This window comes from Hemicordylus capensis, chromosome 1 (assembly GCF_027244095.1).
Source record: "Hemicordylus capensis ecotype Gifberg chromosome 1, rHemCap1.1.pri, whole genome shotgun sequence".
Classification (NCBI taxonomy): Eukaryota; Metazoa; Chordata; class Lepidosauria; order Squamata; family Cordylidae; genus Hemicordylus; species Hemicordylus capensis.
Genome location: NC_069657.1, coordinates 331,889,998 through 331,907,450, shown reverse-complemented (window position 1 = coordinate 331,907,450; position 17,453 = coordinate 331,889,998). Strand labels below are relative to the sequence as shown.

Here is a 17,453-nt window from a genome sequence, read left to right as displayed (position 1 = left end):
TATGTTGTTCTCCCCCTCCCCCCACCGCACGCTTTATCCTCACAACAACCCTGTGAAATAGGTTAGAGAGAAACAGTGACTGGTGCAAGGTCACTCAGTGAACTTCATGGCTCAGTGTGGACTTGAACCCAGGTCTCTTCATTCCTAGTCCAGCATTCTAACCACTACAGCACACCGCCTATTGATATTTATTTAATAATTTATTTATTTATCTATCAAAAGTTTCTTATATACCGCCTCCTCTAAAGACTCTAAGCAATGAACAATACCAATACCAATAACCTTTAAAAAAAAAATTAAAGGTCAAACGCCTGGCAAAACAAGTAGGTCTTAAGAAGGGCCTTAAAAGCAACTAAGAACAAATCTGGGTCGGGGAAAGGTGTTCCAAAGAAGAGGGGCGGCCACAGAGAAGGCCCTCCTATGGGCCCAGGCACTACACACTACACCAGGGCCCGGGAGACTAAGGAGGGCCGGCTGAAAAACCTCACAGACTGGAACACAACTGGCCAAGATATAAGGTTAAAATGTTCAGTTTAGATTTGAATTGGTCCACATTAAGGACCAGCTGCACCTGTATCACTTGATCACCCAGACTCTGTCATCAGCCTCCTAGGACCGTTTTCGGGGCTGCCATTGTCTCAGCTTCATTTGGCAGTGACCAGAGATAAGGCCTTCTTTGTAATGGGGCTATAGTTGTGGAATGCCCTCCCCAAAGAGGGCAATTTTCCCAACTGGCATGTTTTAAGAAAACTGTTTTTCCCCACCTCCTAGTTTGCTATCTGGCTCTCACTGATTTTAGTGGTAAACTCTGGTTTTTTTAGGTTGCTCTTTGAGTTAGATTTTACCATTTATTGTTTTGTACTTAGTGTTTCTAACCTCTGCTTTTTAAAAAATGTTTTGTAAGTCGCTTTGCAAGACCTCAAAATCTGAAAGGCAGGATTAAAAAGTCTTTAAATAAATACAAAACTATTTCCATGTGTGATGCAATTCACCCTTCATGCACTCATATGCTCAGACTAGGTACTTTTGCCCATGTTGTATGCTCTGTAACTGAAGAACAAGTAGCTCTTTTGTTTCCATGCTTCCGAATGACTTTATTTCAGCAGTAAGGAGGATTGTTTTGGGTCTCTCACCTTCTCCACTTCTCTCAGTGTGGCAGACAATTGTGCCCTTTCGGCAGTTTCTTTCCAGCAGCTCACAGCCTTTAGTTTGCACACCAATTCTCCCAGCTGGCTGTTTTCATCACGTAATTCCTGCAGCTGCCCCTGCTAAAGAAGGCAGATAATCCTTGTCAAGGTAAGGTTCGTATAAACTCACCATCTCTCCAACAGCAATTTGACTGTGCAGTGTTAAGAACATCAGATTCTGTACTTGTGAAGAAAGAGATGTGAATTCATCCAACAGAGACTCAGACATTGTTGACTGCACATAAAATAACAATGTCCCCTTAAGTAAAGTCAGAATACTCTTTCTGTGGCTATTCAAAGTTGGCCGAGACAGTGGCTGTGGCTTATCAACATATGGAGCTTGGATTTGAAAAAATTATTTTTTGCATTACAGCTGTGCCCACAATGACTCATGATTTGCATCTGGGTTTTATTCTTCCCGTTTTGGGTTAAATCTGATATGAGCTCTTTCCTCCATTTGTGTTATATTTATCTTTTAGAACATCTGCCTTCTGATCAAGTCCATAATCTAAAGGTCTAGCATTTTAGGCTACTCTAAAGACTGTGTTCCCATTTCAGCAAAGCATTTAAGAATACATATAAATGATCTGATGAGCAAGAACCGGTATCCAATCAGTTTGTTAGAGACATAGAAGTGGGGCACAATCTTAATACAAGCAAGACGATAACTAAATAATAAACACTGGTAAACATGGATCTATTTTTGCTATTTCAATCCATCTCATATGGTTAGTGGGCTGGAATAAATATAAATAATGATTGTTATTTCAACCCATCAGCACCTTTGTTTTATCCGGATTGAGCTTCAGATTATCTGCTCTTATCCAGTACAAGATAGAATACAATTGCCCTCATCCAAAACAAGTTGGAAGAGGCTGTTTAGATAACACCTGTTCCATTCTTCTCCAAAGCTATCCATAGATCATAGTCTGCCACAAGCGCAGAGCCAGAAAATTGTCAAAAGTGCTTACAAGCAATCGCTCCAGATAACAAGTTCAAGCAAACCATACCAAACACTACACTGAAAGGCAAGAAATTCTCAAGATAACCAGCCCACATGATCATCCCCAACTCCAACAACAGTGACCAGAGAGATTCTGAGCAAACTTACTAAGTCATCCAAAGAACATTTTTATTGTGTGCAATCAACACACCAATATTCTGTCTCTAGTTGCTACATCTGACACCCAGAAGATGAGTGATGAAAATAAAATTAAAAAAATCTGTACAGGGTGGAACAAAACTGGTGTCCCCAACTGAGGCATCTTAGCAGAAAATAAAAGATTGCTGTATATTTTAATGTGTTTTAAATAAGATATTAAGATGTGTAAGAAACAGTCAAGATTTAATAGATTTCAAAAAGAAATTGCAAAACTGCTTTTGCCAAAAACTATCTAGAACCCAGAAATTTTGTTCCTGTAACTGTTTCAGATCAAAGAACTGTTTCAGATCAAAACCTAGAGACATAAGTTTTGGGCAGAATAAAAATGTTACATAAATAATAAATAAATAAATAAATAAATAAAATAAAACTTTTCATCCCTGACTGTGAAAAAACAAAACCAACACATGACCCATGTTCTTCTGATTTCTAACTTAAATGTTTTAGTGGCCAGTTTGCAGGTGATGTCTTACATGATCAGCAAAATTACTCAAAGTAGTCCCATTGAAATTAAAAGGATTTATTTGGGACTACTTTGAGTAAAATTCTTCATATCAGCCACTGATCACTTTCTTCAGGTTAAAGAGCTCATCTCCCTCTACACTTTCCAACCTTATAGTTTAAGCTTTCATATACATTCGGCCTCTCTGCCTGTATTAAGGATTTCAGTTCCCTCAGTAAACATATCCCATCTCATTTGTTTTCAGACCCTGTTCAGATTTGGACTTATTGTTGCCAGAAGAGGATTTTTGTGCTACTTGAAATCTCAGAACCCTACTCTGATTTTAAACTCATGAAATACCAATTTTGTAAATGACTGTATTAATATGCATTAAATGTGGTTTGTTATTAAATTTGCACTCTTATGGAGGTGATTATTGTCAGAGTTCAGGATGGCATATTAAGCATGACTTGCCTGCAGTTTCCTGATGCTGGAACATCAAAGAGGAGAAGGCAAAATGAGATGTAATGCTAATTACATTGTTGGCCTGGCACACTTACTTTTTCTCGTATAAATAGCACACGCAGGTGTCCCTAATATGAATCAGGAGCATGGTAGGAAATAGGGAGCTTTAACCTTTTCTCTTCTCACCATCACAGTCCCCAATGCAGATTCGAACCAATTACATCTACTATTTACCATTTGATTCAAATGAAAGCTTCCCCCAGCCTTCTGTAAATAGCACATGCCAGAGGTTCAGTTTGTTCTGGGACCATGGGATGGAAGTAGAGTTGAAGCCCCCCTACCATAGTCCCTATCCAGACTAGCATCCCTCCTTGTGCAAGCTATTTACGCAAGAAAAAGAATATACAAGAGGACAAAGTGTACTGTACCCATGTTTGTTTAAAAAGTGAACCGGGATTTATTTATTTATTTTAAAAACATATTTATATACCACCCAAAACTCATGTCTCGGCGCCACAAACTAAAACAAAATTAAAACATGGAAACAATTCAAAATTTAAAACAATGTTATGAGTCTAATTAAAAGCCTGGTGAGTAAATGTTTCTTAACTGCCTTTTTCAAAGTTATCAGATATGGAGAGGTTCTTATTTCAACAGGTAGTGCATTCCAAAGCCTCAGGGCAACAATGGAGAATGCTGGCAATTGCAATGGACTCCCCCAGATGATCTCAATAGATGGTGGGGCTCATAATGGAGAAGACTTTCTCTTAAAGTGCACAAACCTGTTCGGAGGCCCTTTTACGGACGTCTGAACAGGTTCAAACACTCAGCAGTTCAGGAGGTTCGAAAGTGGGCAGCAGACAACTTTAAGGGTGGGGGGGGTGCACTTCCCCCTCCACTGCAATTTCCCCATCGGCGTTCACTTAAAAACCGGACTGGTGAGGCGGCAGCATACCTCCCTGCCATCTCGTCTGCTCCTCGGACCAGAAGTGACCAAAAGTAACCCGTGCGCACATCATGCTTGTGCACGCGTCTGAGGAGCAGACGGGGTGGCAGGGAGGTATGCTGCCGCCCCACTAGACCGGTTTTTAAATGAGCGCTGGTGGGGGGAATGTGGGGGGGGGGGAATACACCCTCCCCCACCCTTAAAGTTGTCCCCCCACCTTCAAACTGCCCCCCCCATTCCGTGCACATCCCTAAAGCTGATTAGGACTTTATAGGTTATAAACAGCACTTTGCATTTTGCCCTGAAACATACTGGTAGCCAGTGCAGTTCTTTTAATATAGGTGTAATGTGGTCTCTTCAAGATGACCCAGAGACCGTCCTGGCTGCTGCATTTTGCACCGATTGCAGTTTTTGGACCATATGCAAAGGCTGCTCCACACAGAGCGTATTACAGTAATCAAGTCTGGAGGTTCCCAACATATGCACTACAGTTCTGAGGTCGTTCATCTCGAGAAACAGACACACCTTGTGTATCAGCCAAAGCTCACAGAAAGCACCTCTGGCCACTACCTCAATCTGAGACACCACAGAGGGGTTTGGATCCAGATGCACTCCCAGGCTGCGTAGCTGTTCTTTCTGGGGGAGTATAAACCCATCCAGGACAGGCAGGTCGAAGTTGTCTCCTGAGAGGATACAGGTCCTTCAAATGCATGGGACAGATAGGAAGTGTACTGCTGTACCTGCATTTGACATAGCATGTGAATGACTGTACCTGTGTACACTCTGCAGTCATTGTACACGTGCTGAATAAGTCTTGATGACATTTATTTTATTGTTGACATGCCTCTTCCTATGCTGTGTACAAATTTCTCGAGACACAAGTCTTTGGATTCTCCTCACAAAGAAGTCTGTTCCAAACCTCTCAGGGATTTGTGGATTAAACTGTAAAGGAGGCTTCAATGAATGAGGTGTTGATGCTCCACTGGATACAGTATTCAGCAGCATCTACCTATTTAACTTCCACCGTTAGTCATTTGTATTCATTATTTATAAAGTATCTAAAGATCAACTAGATGGTAGTGTCAAATATGTACTAAATTTGCAATTCTCTTCAGCTCCCTTAGTGCTGCACCTTTGTCTTGGCACTTATTTTCTATAAAATAACTTTCAAACGACACCCTCATCACAGCTTACTTGAGATAAATGTTCTTTGAGTGCCTGGTTATCTTTAGTGGAGCCAAACTTCTTTTTCAAGTCAATCATTTTGTCCACCCCTTCTCTTCTCACTTCACTGATGATTTCAAACATGCGTCTGTTCACGCTTAGGCGGTATTCATCCAGTTTCCCCTGCAGTGACAACCAAAAGCCCAAACTGTTTATATCATTGAAAATACATGAATTTAAGGAAGACATGTAATTCAAGAAGATTTTGATTTTCCAAATTTAAACACAAAAATAAAATCACTTCTTTTTCTAAAATTATAAATGAATGCATAAATGCCAGCCTATATTTTGTGAATGCTCTGAAAGCTCAAAATTGTACTCCTAATCTGCAGCTGCAGATCTAGAGTAGACTGAAACTGACACAGATCTCGTGAAGGAACCGCTTTGCTGTGGAGCTGTGTTAATTTCACAAAACGGAGATGCAAAGTTGATATTGCTTTTGTTCATACTTTCGGTGGTATGCATGCGACAACTCTAGAAAGGGGGGTAGTGTATAGCCATAAAGAAACATAATGAAAAGAAACAAAGAGAAGGTCGGCGATGTGGTGGTGCATTGCCAACATGGTGGGTCATAGTGAGTTATCTTCAAAGTTTGCTGTCTTTTTTGTCTTAATGGCTCCATGTGTGCTTCCATGCTTCAACGGTACTCTCTGTGTGTACGTTGCTTGTGTGTGCACACATCGGGTGGGGGGAATGTTCAGCCTCTACAGATTAAACAAAATAATATAAAAGTTTGTTTTAAAGATACCGAAAGCAAAAAAGGATATTTGTATCACCAGTGATGTCATGAGCAATATCCAATTTGTTCCTATACCAAGTAGCCACACAGCATTTACAATTACAATAGACGCTCCAAGTGGTGAAAAATCATATTTTCTCTGCAATGAAATTAGTATGGTTTATATCTGCAATAGCAGTGCTACTCTTAAGGGGGTGGGGAACATCTGGATCCCATGCAATAAATAATTAATAAATTTCCCTTTCCCCTTTTTGGTCTGTCATGATTTAATGTTGTGTGTGTTTTTAATGGATGTTTTAATGTTGTGTTGTGAGCCACCCAGAGAACAATTTGTTATAGGGTGGCTAACAAGTAAAATGTATTTATTATATTATTATTATTATTATTATTATTATTAACAACAATAACGTCACTTTTCTTTTTTGCACTAAAGATAAATGGGATAGGCCATGAGGGTACCACTTGAAGGAATCACTTTTGCATAGCCATTAGGAAGATGTTCCAGAGAGGCCTGTTATAGTCCAGTTGTGCTCTGGTCTGGAACTCTTGGGAAACGCAGAGCCCTGGTTTCACAAAAATCATAACAGCTAGAAAGTTTGGGAGAATTGGTTTTTTTTTTTTAACTAATGGCAAATGCTCAGTTACTTTATCAAGAGAATCCATATCAAAACAAAAAACAAAAACCCACTTCCTTGTAGACTCCAATGTGGTATAAAAGTAATTAATAATAATAATAGACTGACATTGACATTCTGTGCAATGTAACGCAGGTGGTTCTGAACTGTTCACTCTGCTGTGGGCATCTAAAACAACACCTGCAGTGTTATGTAAGTGTGCTCTTGTGCTAATATTCAAGACTGCATTTTTGCAACGCTACATCAGTTGGAAATAATGGACCATGGAAGTGTGTTTATGCAAGTTTCCATATTAGCACTTGAGTGCTCTTGTGCAACACTGTGGGCGTTGTTTTAGAGAATGCCTGCCACAGCAGAGTGAGCAGTTCAGAACCACCCATGTTGCATTGCGCACAATGTCAGCCATTATTGTTTAAAAAAACAGGTGCCTACAATTTACATAAAATATTTCCCCGTGCTTTAAAATATGTGCTTTGCCACTGAAGTAATGTCACGTTCTTTCCTGATCACTAACATCTACCCTACATAAGAGAGCTGGCCCATCCAGTCTAGGGATAAAAGAATGGTATAGGGCATTAGTCTAAAATAAGCATTGCTGTTTTAACTGATGACACAGGCGCCTGGCAGAGACAGTAATAGCAGAGAAGCTAAGTGGCTGTGTGGACGGAAGGGGGCAGTAGTAAGAAGATAGGTCTAGAGATAGCACTGCTAACGCAGCGTGGGAAGTGATAGTTTTGTCAGGCACAGGAGTTGTAGTAGAAAGGAGCTGAGGGTTGGGTGAGACAGGCTGATGCAGTCTCGGCCCATCCAGAGTGCCTTCTGTCTAAAGCTGAAGAAACCTAGGAGAGGTTTTTCTTATTACTCCCACTCCTCTTGTCTGCCACCATCTACGAATAAGCAAGAGGGTGATATAATAAACTGCCCAGCATTTGGCAGGTACTTGAAAGCTTTTGTACTGACTTTTAGCTGCAGACACATCATAAATAGGTTTTGCACTAATGCTTCATAATCTTCTTGGACTTCTTTTCTTATCTTCTCTCTGAGGCTGCTGTGATCTTCTCCTTGCAGATCAGCAAGTCTGGCTCTTAGAGCAGTAATTTCGATAATAATCTCATGACTCATTTCTGCTACCTATCAACAGAGAAAATGCAATCAAGACTATTTACAACTCTATTTATACAACTCAGTTTCTCAAAGTCAATAATTGAGGGCTCAAGACATCCAGCAACGAGAGACATTCTAGTGGTTATCTGAATAAAAACAGTTATAGATTAGTGCCAACCTGATTAAGAACCAATTCCAAATTTCCTCCCTTGTCTTCTATTGTATGCATTTCCTGAAACAGAAATAAAAAACATCTTTCAACTAGTTTTGCCATTAAAAAATCTGTCAACCATCTCCCTGCGCAGCAACATGCAAACAGATTCTAGGACAGAGAAATCAGTGTGACATACTACGCCTATGCCATCACAGAATCAATAATATGAAAATACTTGTTCTTTTTGATAGAGTAGCTGATGTTGCTGCTGGAGAATATTTTCATAAAACATGGAGTAGGTCTCAAAGTTACTACGTTCTCTGGCCATGATATCACAACCCAAAGCCGTGAGGCATTTTTGTAAGTGGTCTTTTCGAAAAGCCATCTGGGGGAGAGAAAAAGACACCAGAAAATAAACACAAATTAGGCAAATCTATTTGTTTCCAGAGATTCCTCCATAGTTCACTGGTGGTAGAGTATATGCTTTCAGTATTTCAGACCCAAGGCCTAACCCCTGCTTCTCCATTTAAGAGATTCCAGGTATCAAGGGTAGAAAAGGGTATCAAGGGTAGAAAAATCACTGAAGATGACCTTTGAGAGTTTCTATCAGTCAGGATGACAGTAATGGGCTAGATGAATCATTTATTTGTTTCAGTATCTGGTTTAACTGCTCCCAGAACTCACCAGAGCAGCTCAGCTATACAAATTTATCTTGTATACCAAGGCTAACTCTTGGAATATGTGAATTAACAAATATGAAAGAATGTCTTTCCCTCACAATTAGGTTACAAAGATGCTTATTGCTCTATGAGAATAGAATCAATACAGAACACAGTATATATACCTCTGCATTAATTTCTTGGTGATTTTCCATTAGCCTCTGTACAAATGACTCAACTATTTCTGGCCTTGTGACAGAGAAATTTTCTTGCATGCTATGATGCTTCCAGAGCTCTGAAAGAACAGAGAAGATGTCTTCATCAGCCATTTTTAAAACAATCAAACATGGAAGCTGCAGCCTTAAGCACCACTTTACTTAGGAGTAAGTTTCACTGAAATCATTGGGCTGAAGACTGTATATCTAAAAAGATCATCTTGTGGAGGCCTCTTTTAATTGCTCCCCTTGGCAGCTGGTTACACAGGGCAAGATGGTCACATGTAGCAACATTCCAAAGAAGTTGGGCAGTTTTCTCCATGCCATAGCATGGAGAAACAAAACAAAAGCATGGTGTAGTGGTTGGAGTGTTAGACTACAACTAGGGAGACACCAGTTCAAATCCCACCAACCCCGCCCTTGATTCAGCCATGAAACGCACTGGGTGATTCTGGGCCAGTCACTGCGTGACTCTCAGCCCAACCTACCTCACAGGGCTGTTGTGAAGATAAACATAACTCTGCATATAGGAACATAGGAAACTGCCTTATACCAAGTCAGGCCATTGGTTTATCTAGCTCAGTACCACCTTTATCTAGCTCAGTACCACCTACACAGACTGGCAGTGGCTCTCCAAGGTTTCAGGCAAGGGTCTTTTCAAAGCCTACCTGGATATGCCAGGAACTGAACCTGGGACCTTCTGCATGCAGAGCAGATGCTATCACTGAGCTGTAGCCCCATGCCCACTCTGGACTCCTTAGAGGGAGAGCAGGATATAAATACAAATGAATTAAAAAAAAGTTTGGAATAGCTACATACAATTGCTAGGAGTCCTTGCTTCAGCAAGCATTACTGCACTTCTTTGCTCTGTGGATTAGTGATTATGCTAAGGTCACACGGCTATGACATAACTGCAACAGTCATCACAGTTCCCTCCGCCAACTCTTTGTGTCATTTCAAATGACTAATCCTCTGGTTTGTGTTCTTTCCTTGAAGGCTCTGCATTTTGCCCCTAAACTTTGTTCAAATGTACATCTCCAGTAACAGAGCAGGAAGGTAAGGGAAACAGTTCCCTTTCCCCATTGTAACTTGAGGCTGCTGATATTACTTCATGCAGCCAGCACAAGCTAAACACCAAGAGAACAAAATAATATGTCCCTGAAGAAAGGACGCTGCCTGGGAAAGCCCTACGTGTTCTTTCTTCAGTTATCTGCTTAACATTATTATGTGTTTCACTCTACAGATTGGTCTTGAGCAACTCTCCACTCCTTTCTGCCTTGTACAAACCTTTTCAGGTCAGTCCATGCCACCAGCTTTTCCTCTTTGATGTACTTCATGTATCTATACCTGTCTCTTCTCCCTTCCAGTTTCCCATAAATTATATCCTGAATTCATCTTGTTTCTTAAAATTGTGCCCTAATCATATCGGATTGCCTCCTCTTTACACTTTGCATCACCCGTAATCAACATTAGGTTGTACACATGTACATGTTTGTGTGTGAATGACTGTACATGCCTTCTTTTTAAAAGTGAATCTGCATACAGTTTCCTTTACATGCAGGGTATAGATCTGAACAGGGGCGTATCTAGGGTGGGGCAGGCAGGGCACGTGCCCTGGGCGCCACTTGAAGGGGGGGCGCCATTTCTTAAAATAAATTAAAAAATTAAAAATGGCTGCCAAAAACAAAATGGCCACCACGGATGCTCAAATGGCCTTTGCGAGGCCCTAGGCCATGCCAGGCCTCACAGAGGCCATTTGAGCATTGTGGTGGCCATTTTGTTTTCAGTGGCCATTATATATATATATATATATATATATATATATATATATATATATATATATAAAAATAGCCACCACACGTGCTCAAATGGTCCCTGCGAGGCCCTAGGCCTCGCAAGGCCTCACAGAGGCCATTTGAGCATGCGTTTCAGCCTACAAAATGGCCACCACGCCAATCTTTGCAGGCCCAAATAGGCCTGAAAATCAGCCCGGGACGGGCTGTGGCAGTGAATTAAGAGGCCAGCAAAGGGAGGGGGAATGGTGAGTTTGTCTTTGAATCAGTGTGAAATCCTTGGTATTAAGGCTCACTGGGAGTTTCAGAAAGACAGTTAAAATGAGAGAAAGAGAGCAAGAAATACTAGAATATATTCCAAGCAGTGACACAGTTTACTCTGCATATCCTTTAATTATTTTCAGAGTATCTGGGAAAAGTCAAATTCTCCATCTATATTTAAAACTTATGTAATAATGATGCTACAATTCATAGTAGAGAATTAGACAGGAACTTCTGTTTAGTTTTCCAAGTACACTTCCACATAGTATATGGGTATTTCATGAGCCCCAGCATACTGAAATTTGTCGTTTTCCAGCATATTTTGGTCTGGCTACATCCACTGCTAAATAGTTTTTGAAATATTAAAAGATGAACGAGCTTGACTTGTATTTTTCAGCTGATATTATGGTAAAATTATCTGAAAGATGGGTGTCAGATGTTTGGACAGGGGGCGCAATTTCAGTGCTTGCCCTAGGCGCTATTTTCCCTAGATACGCCTCTGGATCTGATGTGTACTTCTGTATGTGCACTGAACATTATGTGTGTACAGTTCTGTACGTCTAGTATGTACCCAGACTGTATGTGAATATGTACTTATATGTGTATCTTTTATGAACTTCTCTCTCAGAGGTAAACTTATTTTTTCCTGTCCAACAGGTGCTACTTTTTAAAAAATGTCTGATCCACCATACCTCTGCTTATTACCTATTAATTTCTGCTCTAGATCTTCTACCTTCTGTTATCTTATTTCTGAGGCAGTACAAATATGTTTATCATCATCTATTGACCATAGCAAGGTGTAACCAGCTGTATCCACATCTAACTATCCAGGCCAAACAAACAGCAGAAGACTTTTCTATGGAAAAGTGGATCAGGGCCACTGAACACAGGAGGAAGCCGTTCTAAAATTTCTCTTTAGCTGGTGTTTTGAAGCAACAAGTCTCTCTGTTCTCTTGCTCATGAGCGCAAATAAAGCAACTTCGTCCATGCCACAGCTGCCTACAGATGGTTCACCACACAGCCAATGGACTATTCTATAATGGTTGCCAGATGATTAATATGATGTGTGAATTGGCTCTCAAGACATTCAATGTGCACTGTTTCTCATGCTCCTTCTGCTTTCACTTCTTCTTTTCACAACTATAATTAAAGCAACAGATGTGAGCTAAATATTAAACATATGCCGTTGTTACCTGTAGGAAGGTTTCTTTCTTCTCTTGCTTTTTCAGATATAACCAGTGTCATCTCTTTGTTTACTTTCTTTTGCACATCATGGATCATGTGGATTTCTAGGTTTTCCAAGAGTTTTTGAAGCTAAAATTAGAAAGCCCCAGAAAATCGCTTGCTTGTATTAACTTTATTACCACTTAACAGCAAAGTACAGAGGGCACTTCGAATTTACTCAAAAGCTAAAAGAAAGGGCCAAACCCCCAAATCGTGTAAGCTTCCCCCGCCTTTATCATAGTAGCATATTCATTTGAATAAGTAAGAAATACATTTTTTAAAAACAGAGTTATTGTTTGATATAAATTATGACAAAGCATTAGAAGCAATGAAAGAGACAATAGAAGGCTGAAGATTGATCTGCCAACTGTGGCAACTCCCCCTGCTGCCCTTTCTAGCAACTCAGTTAACTCAGGCCTGCACAATTGTAACCTGTAACACTGAATGCAGCCCACTAGGTGGCTGTGGAACCTTGTGAGGGGCTTGTTATGCCTTCTGTTTTTGCTGCCTGTCCTGGAGTAAAAACATTAAGGGAGATATCAAGCACTTTTTCCTAGCAGGCCATAGTACATGGTTGGTGAGCTGCATTTGGCTCAATGTGTTTCAGTATACACATCTGAATTACGTGAATCATTTGCCATCAGCAAAGCCAACTTTTTGAGGGCCAAATCAATGTTACGTGTGAGATCATTGACTGGATCTCCCAACTCCTTTATTGCTTTTTAAAAAACAATGTGAGGCCAAACATGATGTTTAAAGTATTGTTAGCCTAACAGGTCTTTCTTTTCTTGAGTCAACAGCAGGAGGGTTTTCTTGAGTCAATAGCAGATGGTCCCAAATCTGCCTCCTGCAGATTGGGATCATGGCAGAATTAAGAAACCCCTACCCCCTGCAGACCACAGTCCTAATTCAGCAGCTATTGACTAAAGAAAAACTAAGGTAATCTAGTTAATAATGCTTTAAACAACATGTTTCCTTTAGCCCTTAGAAGATGCTGCACGGGGGTGGGGTGGAAATCAAATTGAATCATGGTACCAAACTGGAGGAGGGGAGTTCAACTCCCCTAAGACATTTTCCAGATCAAATCCCCCCCCCCCCAGCTTTTCCTGTTACAGCAGAAAGGGAGAGAAGTGGATAGGAGTAAGCCTTACTCCTATACACTTCCCTCTGTTTCTGCTGTTGTCTTGCTTTTGTAGATTTCTAAATGGTAAGTGCTGGGAGAGGAGGGACCCCGGCTGCTCCAGAAGAGGGTAGCTTGGCTATTTAACCCAGAGTTTTCCCGAGGTAAAGTGAACCTGTGGTTCGTTTTCCCTTGGCTAGACGATTGCGTGACCAATCACCCCTGAGTAAAAAGGCTTCTGCCTGGCCCACCATCATTTCTGGCAGCGAGCCAGGGGGGCAAGAGTGGCCATCCTCATGGTATGGGGCACTCTGGGATGCAGAAGGGGGCAGCCCTCCTGCTCTCAGCTTTTGCCTTCACCACACCACGGCTCATGGGAGTCTATGGCGCGGTGAAGGCAAAGGCAACAAAACGCATCTGCCAGAGAAGGCAGGTGGGCTCCTGACTTCCCCACAGACCAACCCAGTGGTGGTGTGAGGTCATGAGAACAACCTCATCGTGTTTTATTAATTGCACAAGCATGGGTAGGCCAGAGTATGTAGCATGGACAAAGTGGATCCCTCTGCCTCACACAGAGAACTGAATCTCAGGGCCATCTTATGAAATTGATCATTAGGAGATTCAGGACAAACACAAGAACTCCTTTACATCCTGTATAATTAATTTATGGGATCCATGGCCAGAAAATGGGATAACAACTAGCTTAGATGACTTTGAGAGTTGATTATACTTATTCTCTATGGATATGTCAATCAAGAATTACTAGTCATGATGGCTATATGGAAGCTGGAGGGTCAGAAGCCGTTTGTCACTGAATATCTGTAGCCAGGGAGCAACAGTGAGGGTGTGGTGACTCCATTCATGGCCTGCCTGTGGGCAACAGGATGCTGGGATTGATGGACTTCTGCTCTTATTCAGCAGGGCTCTTTTTTAATGAAATGCAAATATAGTAACTCCGATGAGGGACAGGTTTCTTCTAATATATTGCAGAAGATTTTTTTTCCCTTGGCTTTCATCAAGTTAATATCTTCCTGTGTTCTTCTCTGTTTGTCAAGTATCCTTTACCTGGCGTGTTTTGATCTCAACTTCTGAAGCGTCTTTAGGGGGAAGTATACACTGAGATGTAGTTACAAATCCTTCGAATTCATCTTCTGCACCCATCTGTCTGGCTATGGATCTTATAGCAGGGTACAGAACTTCAGCACTAAAAAAATGCAAAGGTACATATACTGTGCAGATTCTCTCAAAAGATTACCCATTTATTTCACATTAACTTATCTCAGGTCATTATACTATACATTTCTTATTCCTGTCATTTTACCCAAAAACTTTACTATCGATTGTGGAAAACAGATTAGTTAATGTTACTTAAATTCCTCCTCACTAAGTGGAGAATGAGATGAGATTAAAAACTACTGAGCAGAATCTAAACCTAATTTTCACAAATAGCAGAGGAGGAGAGAAAACTATGCCTGAGCTGTACCACACAATGGAAGCTGGTATGATCAACTAGTCCTTCTTACAAACAAATCTCTACAAATAGAAAACTAGCATATCAGGAAGAAAGCCAAGCTAGAACCCTGCTCCCCCAACATTAATTTTTCTGTGTGTAGGGAATGTTTTGTATGAAGGAACATTGAACCATGAGAGCGCTCACCTGCAGTCTAACAGATACTGTCCAGATACAGATTTACCACTTATTATTTTAAAAGGTTTTATTAGTTGTTCACAAAGTTCCAAAGCAACTGAGAAAACATATCCAATAAAACAACAGCATACAATTAAAAACTACAAAAACAGTACAGCATTACCTGATATAAGAGAGCGAAACCATTCCATTTTTATTTAGATATTGGTGCAAAAACTATTTTAAACAAATGATTGAAAAGATGCTTAAATATCAATAAAGCACAGGGGGGCAGGATTTCCTGGGGGAAGGAATTCCATAAGGAAGGGGACACCACAAAGAAGGCCCTGTCTTCGGTGCCCATCACATCGACCTCAGCTAGGTGGCACACAGAGGATGCCCATCCTGCAAGTTCTTATAGGCTGGGCAGATTCGTTCAGAAAATGGTCATCTTTCAGGTACCTTGGCCCCAGATCATTTAGGGCTTTAAAGCTCATCACCAGCACCTTGAGTTGCTCCCAGAAATAAACAGGTAGCTGTTGTAGCTCATGAAGATTTAGGGTACATCAGGGAAACTGATGTAATATGATCACTGAGTCTCAACTCAGTCAAGATTCTCTCAGCTACATTCTGGACCAATAAGAATTTCCGAAAGATCTACAAGGGCAGCTACACACAGAATGTAATGAGAGCATGGATCACCATAGCCAGGTCTAACTGATAAATAAGTGGATGCAGCTGGTGCACCAGCTGAAATGGGCAAAAGTCACCTTCTCAGGCCACAGCAGACACTTGGACATCCAGATATAATGCTGAGTTCAGGAGAACTCCCAAGCTTCAAACTCACACCTTCAAGGGGAATGCAACCCCATCCAGAACTGGTTGAGTAAGCTAGGAATGTGCACAAACCTTGGTCCATGCACAGGTTCAAATATGAACTGGTTCATGGTTCTGCAAACCGGTCCCTGCCAGTTCAAGGACAGCGCAGGCAGAGGCAAGTGGCACCTTTAAGAGTGAATAGAGCCAGGCCCTACCTGCATGCCACCATTCCATGCATTCCTGCTGCTGTGGCTCTCCCCACAACAGTCCTGTAAATGGTGGCAGCACAGTGCTGGCATGCACATGGCCTCCATGAATGTGCAGAAACCATGTGCATGGTCAGCATGGTATTGCTGACCACACAAATAGCTTCCACACATGCACAGAGGCCATGTGTGTGCCCCCATGGTGTGCGGGCTGTTGGGGGAGTGCCACAGCAGCAGGAAGCTGCATGGAGTGGTGGCATGCAGGTAAGGACCTGCTCTACTCACTTTTAAAGGTGCCACTCACTGGCCCCTCCCCACCGCTGACCTCAAACCACCAAACCACTCAAACCTTCCAGTCGTGGTTGGGCCAAACTTGCACAAACCAGTTGACAGAACCATGAACCAGTTTGTATTTGAACTTGTGCATGGACCGAGGTTCGTGCACATCCCTAGATAAAGCACCACCAAATCAGCAGTTCTTCTGACTAGGAAAGCCACTTCATCTCATTGTGAAAATGAGATATATTACATACCAACAGGGAAGTTTTTCTTGCAGTAATATACATAAGAATGCCCTGTGCTGTAGTTGCACCCAAACCTATTTGTTAAGCAGAGATAATATTTATGTATTTATTTATCTATCAAATGTGTACACCACCCCAAACTTTCATCTCTGGGCATTTAACAAAAACATAAAACAAGTTAAAAACATATACAGAAACTAAAAACAATTTAACAATTTAATAAAAATAAACCAGAAATTAAAACCTAAAAATTTAGGAAGCTGTGAAAACTTGGGTGAAAAGATGGGTTTTCAGGTGTTTTTTGAAAATTGCCAGAGATGGGGAGGATCGTATCAGCAGGGAGAACATTCCACAATCTCAGGGCAGCAACTGAGAAGGCCCGTCTCTGTGTAGCCACCAAATGAGTTGGCGGTAACTGGAGACAGACCTCCTCAGATGACCTCAATGGGTGGTGGGGCTCGTAGTGAAGAAGACGCTCTCTTAAATACCCAGGACCTAAGCCGTTTAGGGCTTTATAAGTTATAATTAGCACTTTGTATTTTGTCCGGTAACCTATTGGCAGCCAATGTAGCTCCATCAGTAAAGGAGTAACATGGTCTCTCCAAGATGACCCAGAGACCAACCTGGCTGCCACATTCTGAACCAGCTGAAGTTTCCAGACTACGTACAAAGGCAGCCCCACATAGAGCACATTACAGAAGTCAAATCTGGAGGTTACCAACAAATGTACCACTGTTTTGAGGTCACTGATCTCGAGAAATGGGCGCAGCTGGCATATTGTTGGGGGCACCTCAGCATTAGACCCAGAGGTACCAACCCAGGAGTATGTGGAATTCAGGCCTGTGTCTGGTTCCATTTTATTAAGAAATGAATTAATGCCTGAAGTTGGGGTGAACTGACACCCAGGCCTCATGAACTGCTCTGTGAAGGAAGAGGCGATCCAGCAT

At 41.4% G+C, this 17,453-nt stretch overlaps 1 protein-coding gene across 1 annotated transcript in view; it reads right to left on the bottom strand.

Annotated features, from left to right (window-relative positions):
• LOC128339220 (coiled-coil domain-containing protein 162-like) overlaps positions 1–17,453 on the bottom strand; it is a 61,135-nt gene that overhangs the window by 27,937 nt on the left and 15,745 nt on the right. Inside the window, exons 8-15 of the mRNA XM_053282759.1 lie at positions 14,396–14,534; positions 12,180–12,300; positions 8,903–9,012; positions 8,294–8,443; positions 8,083–8,136; positions 7,761–7,931; positions 5,397–5,549; positions 1,134–1,268 (exon numbers count right to left, since the gene is read on the bottom strand). Of these exons, the coding sequence (XP_053138734.1) occupies positions 1,134–1,268; positions 5,397–5,549; positions 7,761–7,931; positions 8,083–8,136; positions 8,294–8,443; positions 8,903–9,012; positions 12,180–12,300; positions 14,396–14,534 (1,033 nt within the window). The remainder of the gene's footprint in view (positions 1–1,133; positions 1,269–5,396; positions 5,550–7,760; positions 7,932–8,082; positions 8,137–8,293; positions 8,444–8,902; positions 9,013–12,179; positions 12,301–14,395; positions 14,535–17,453) is intronic.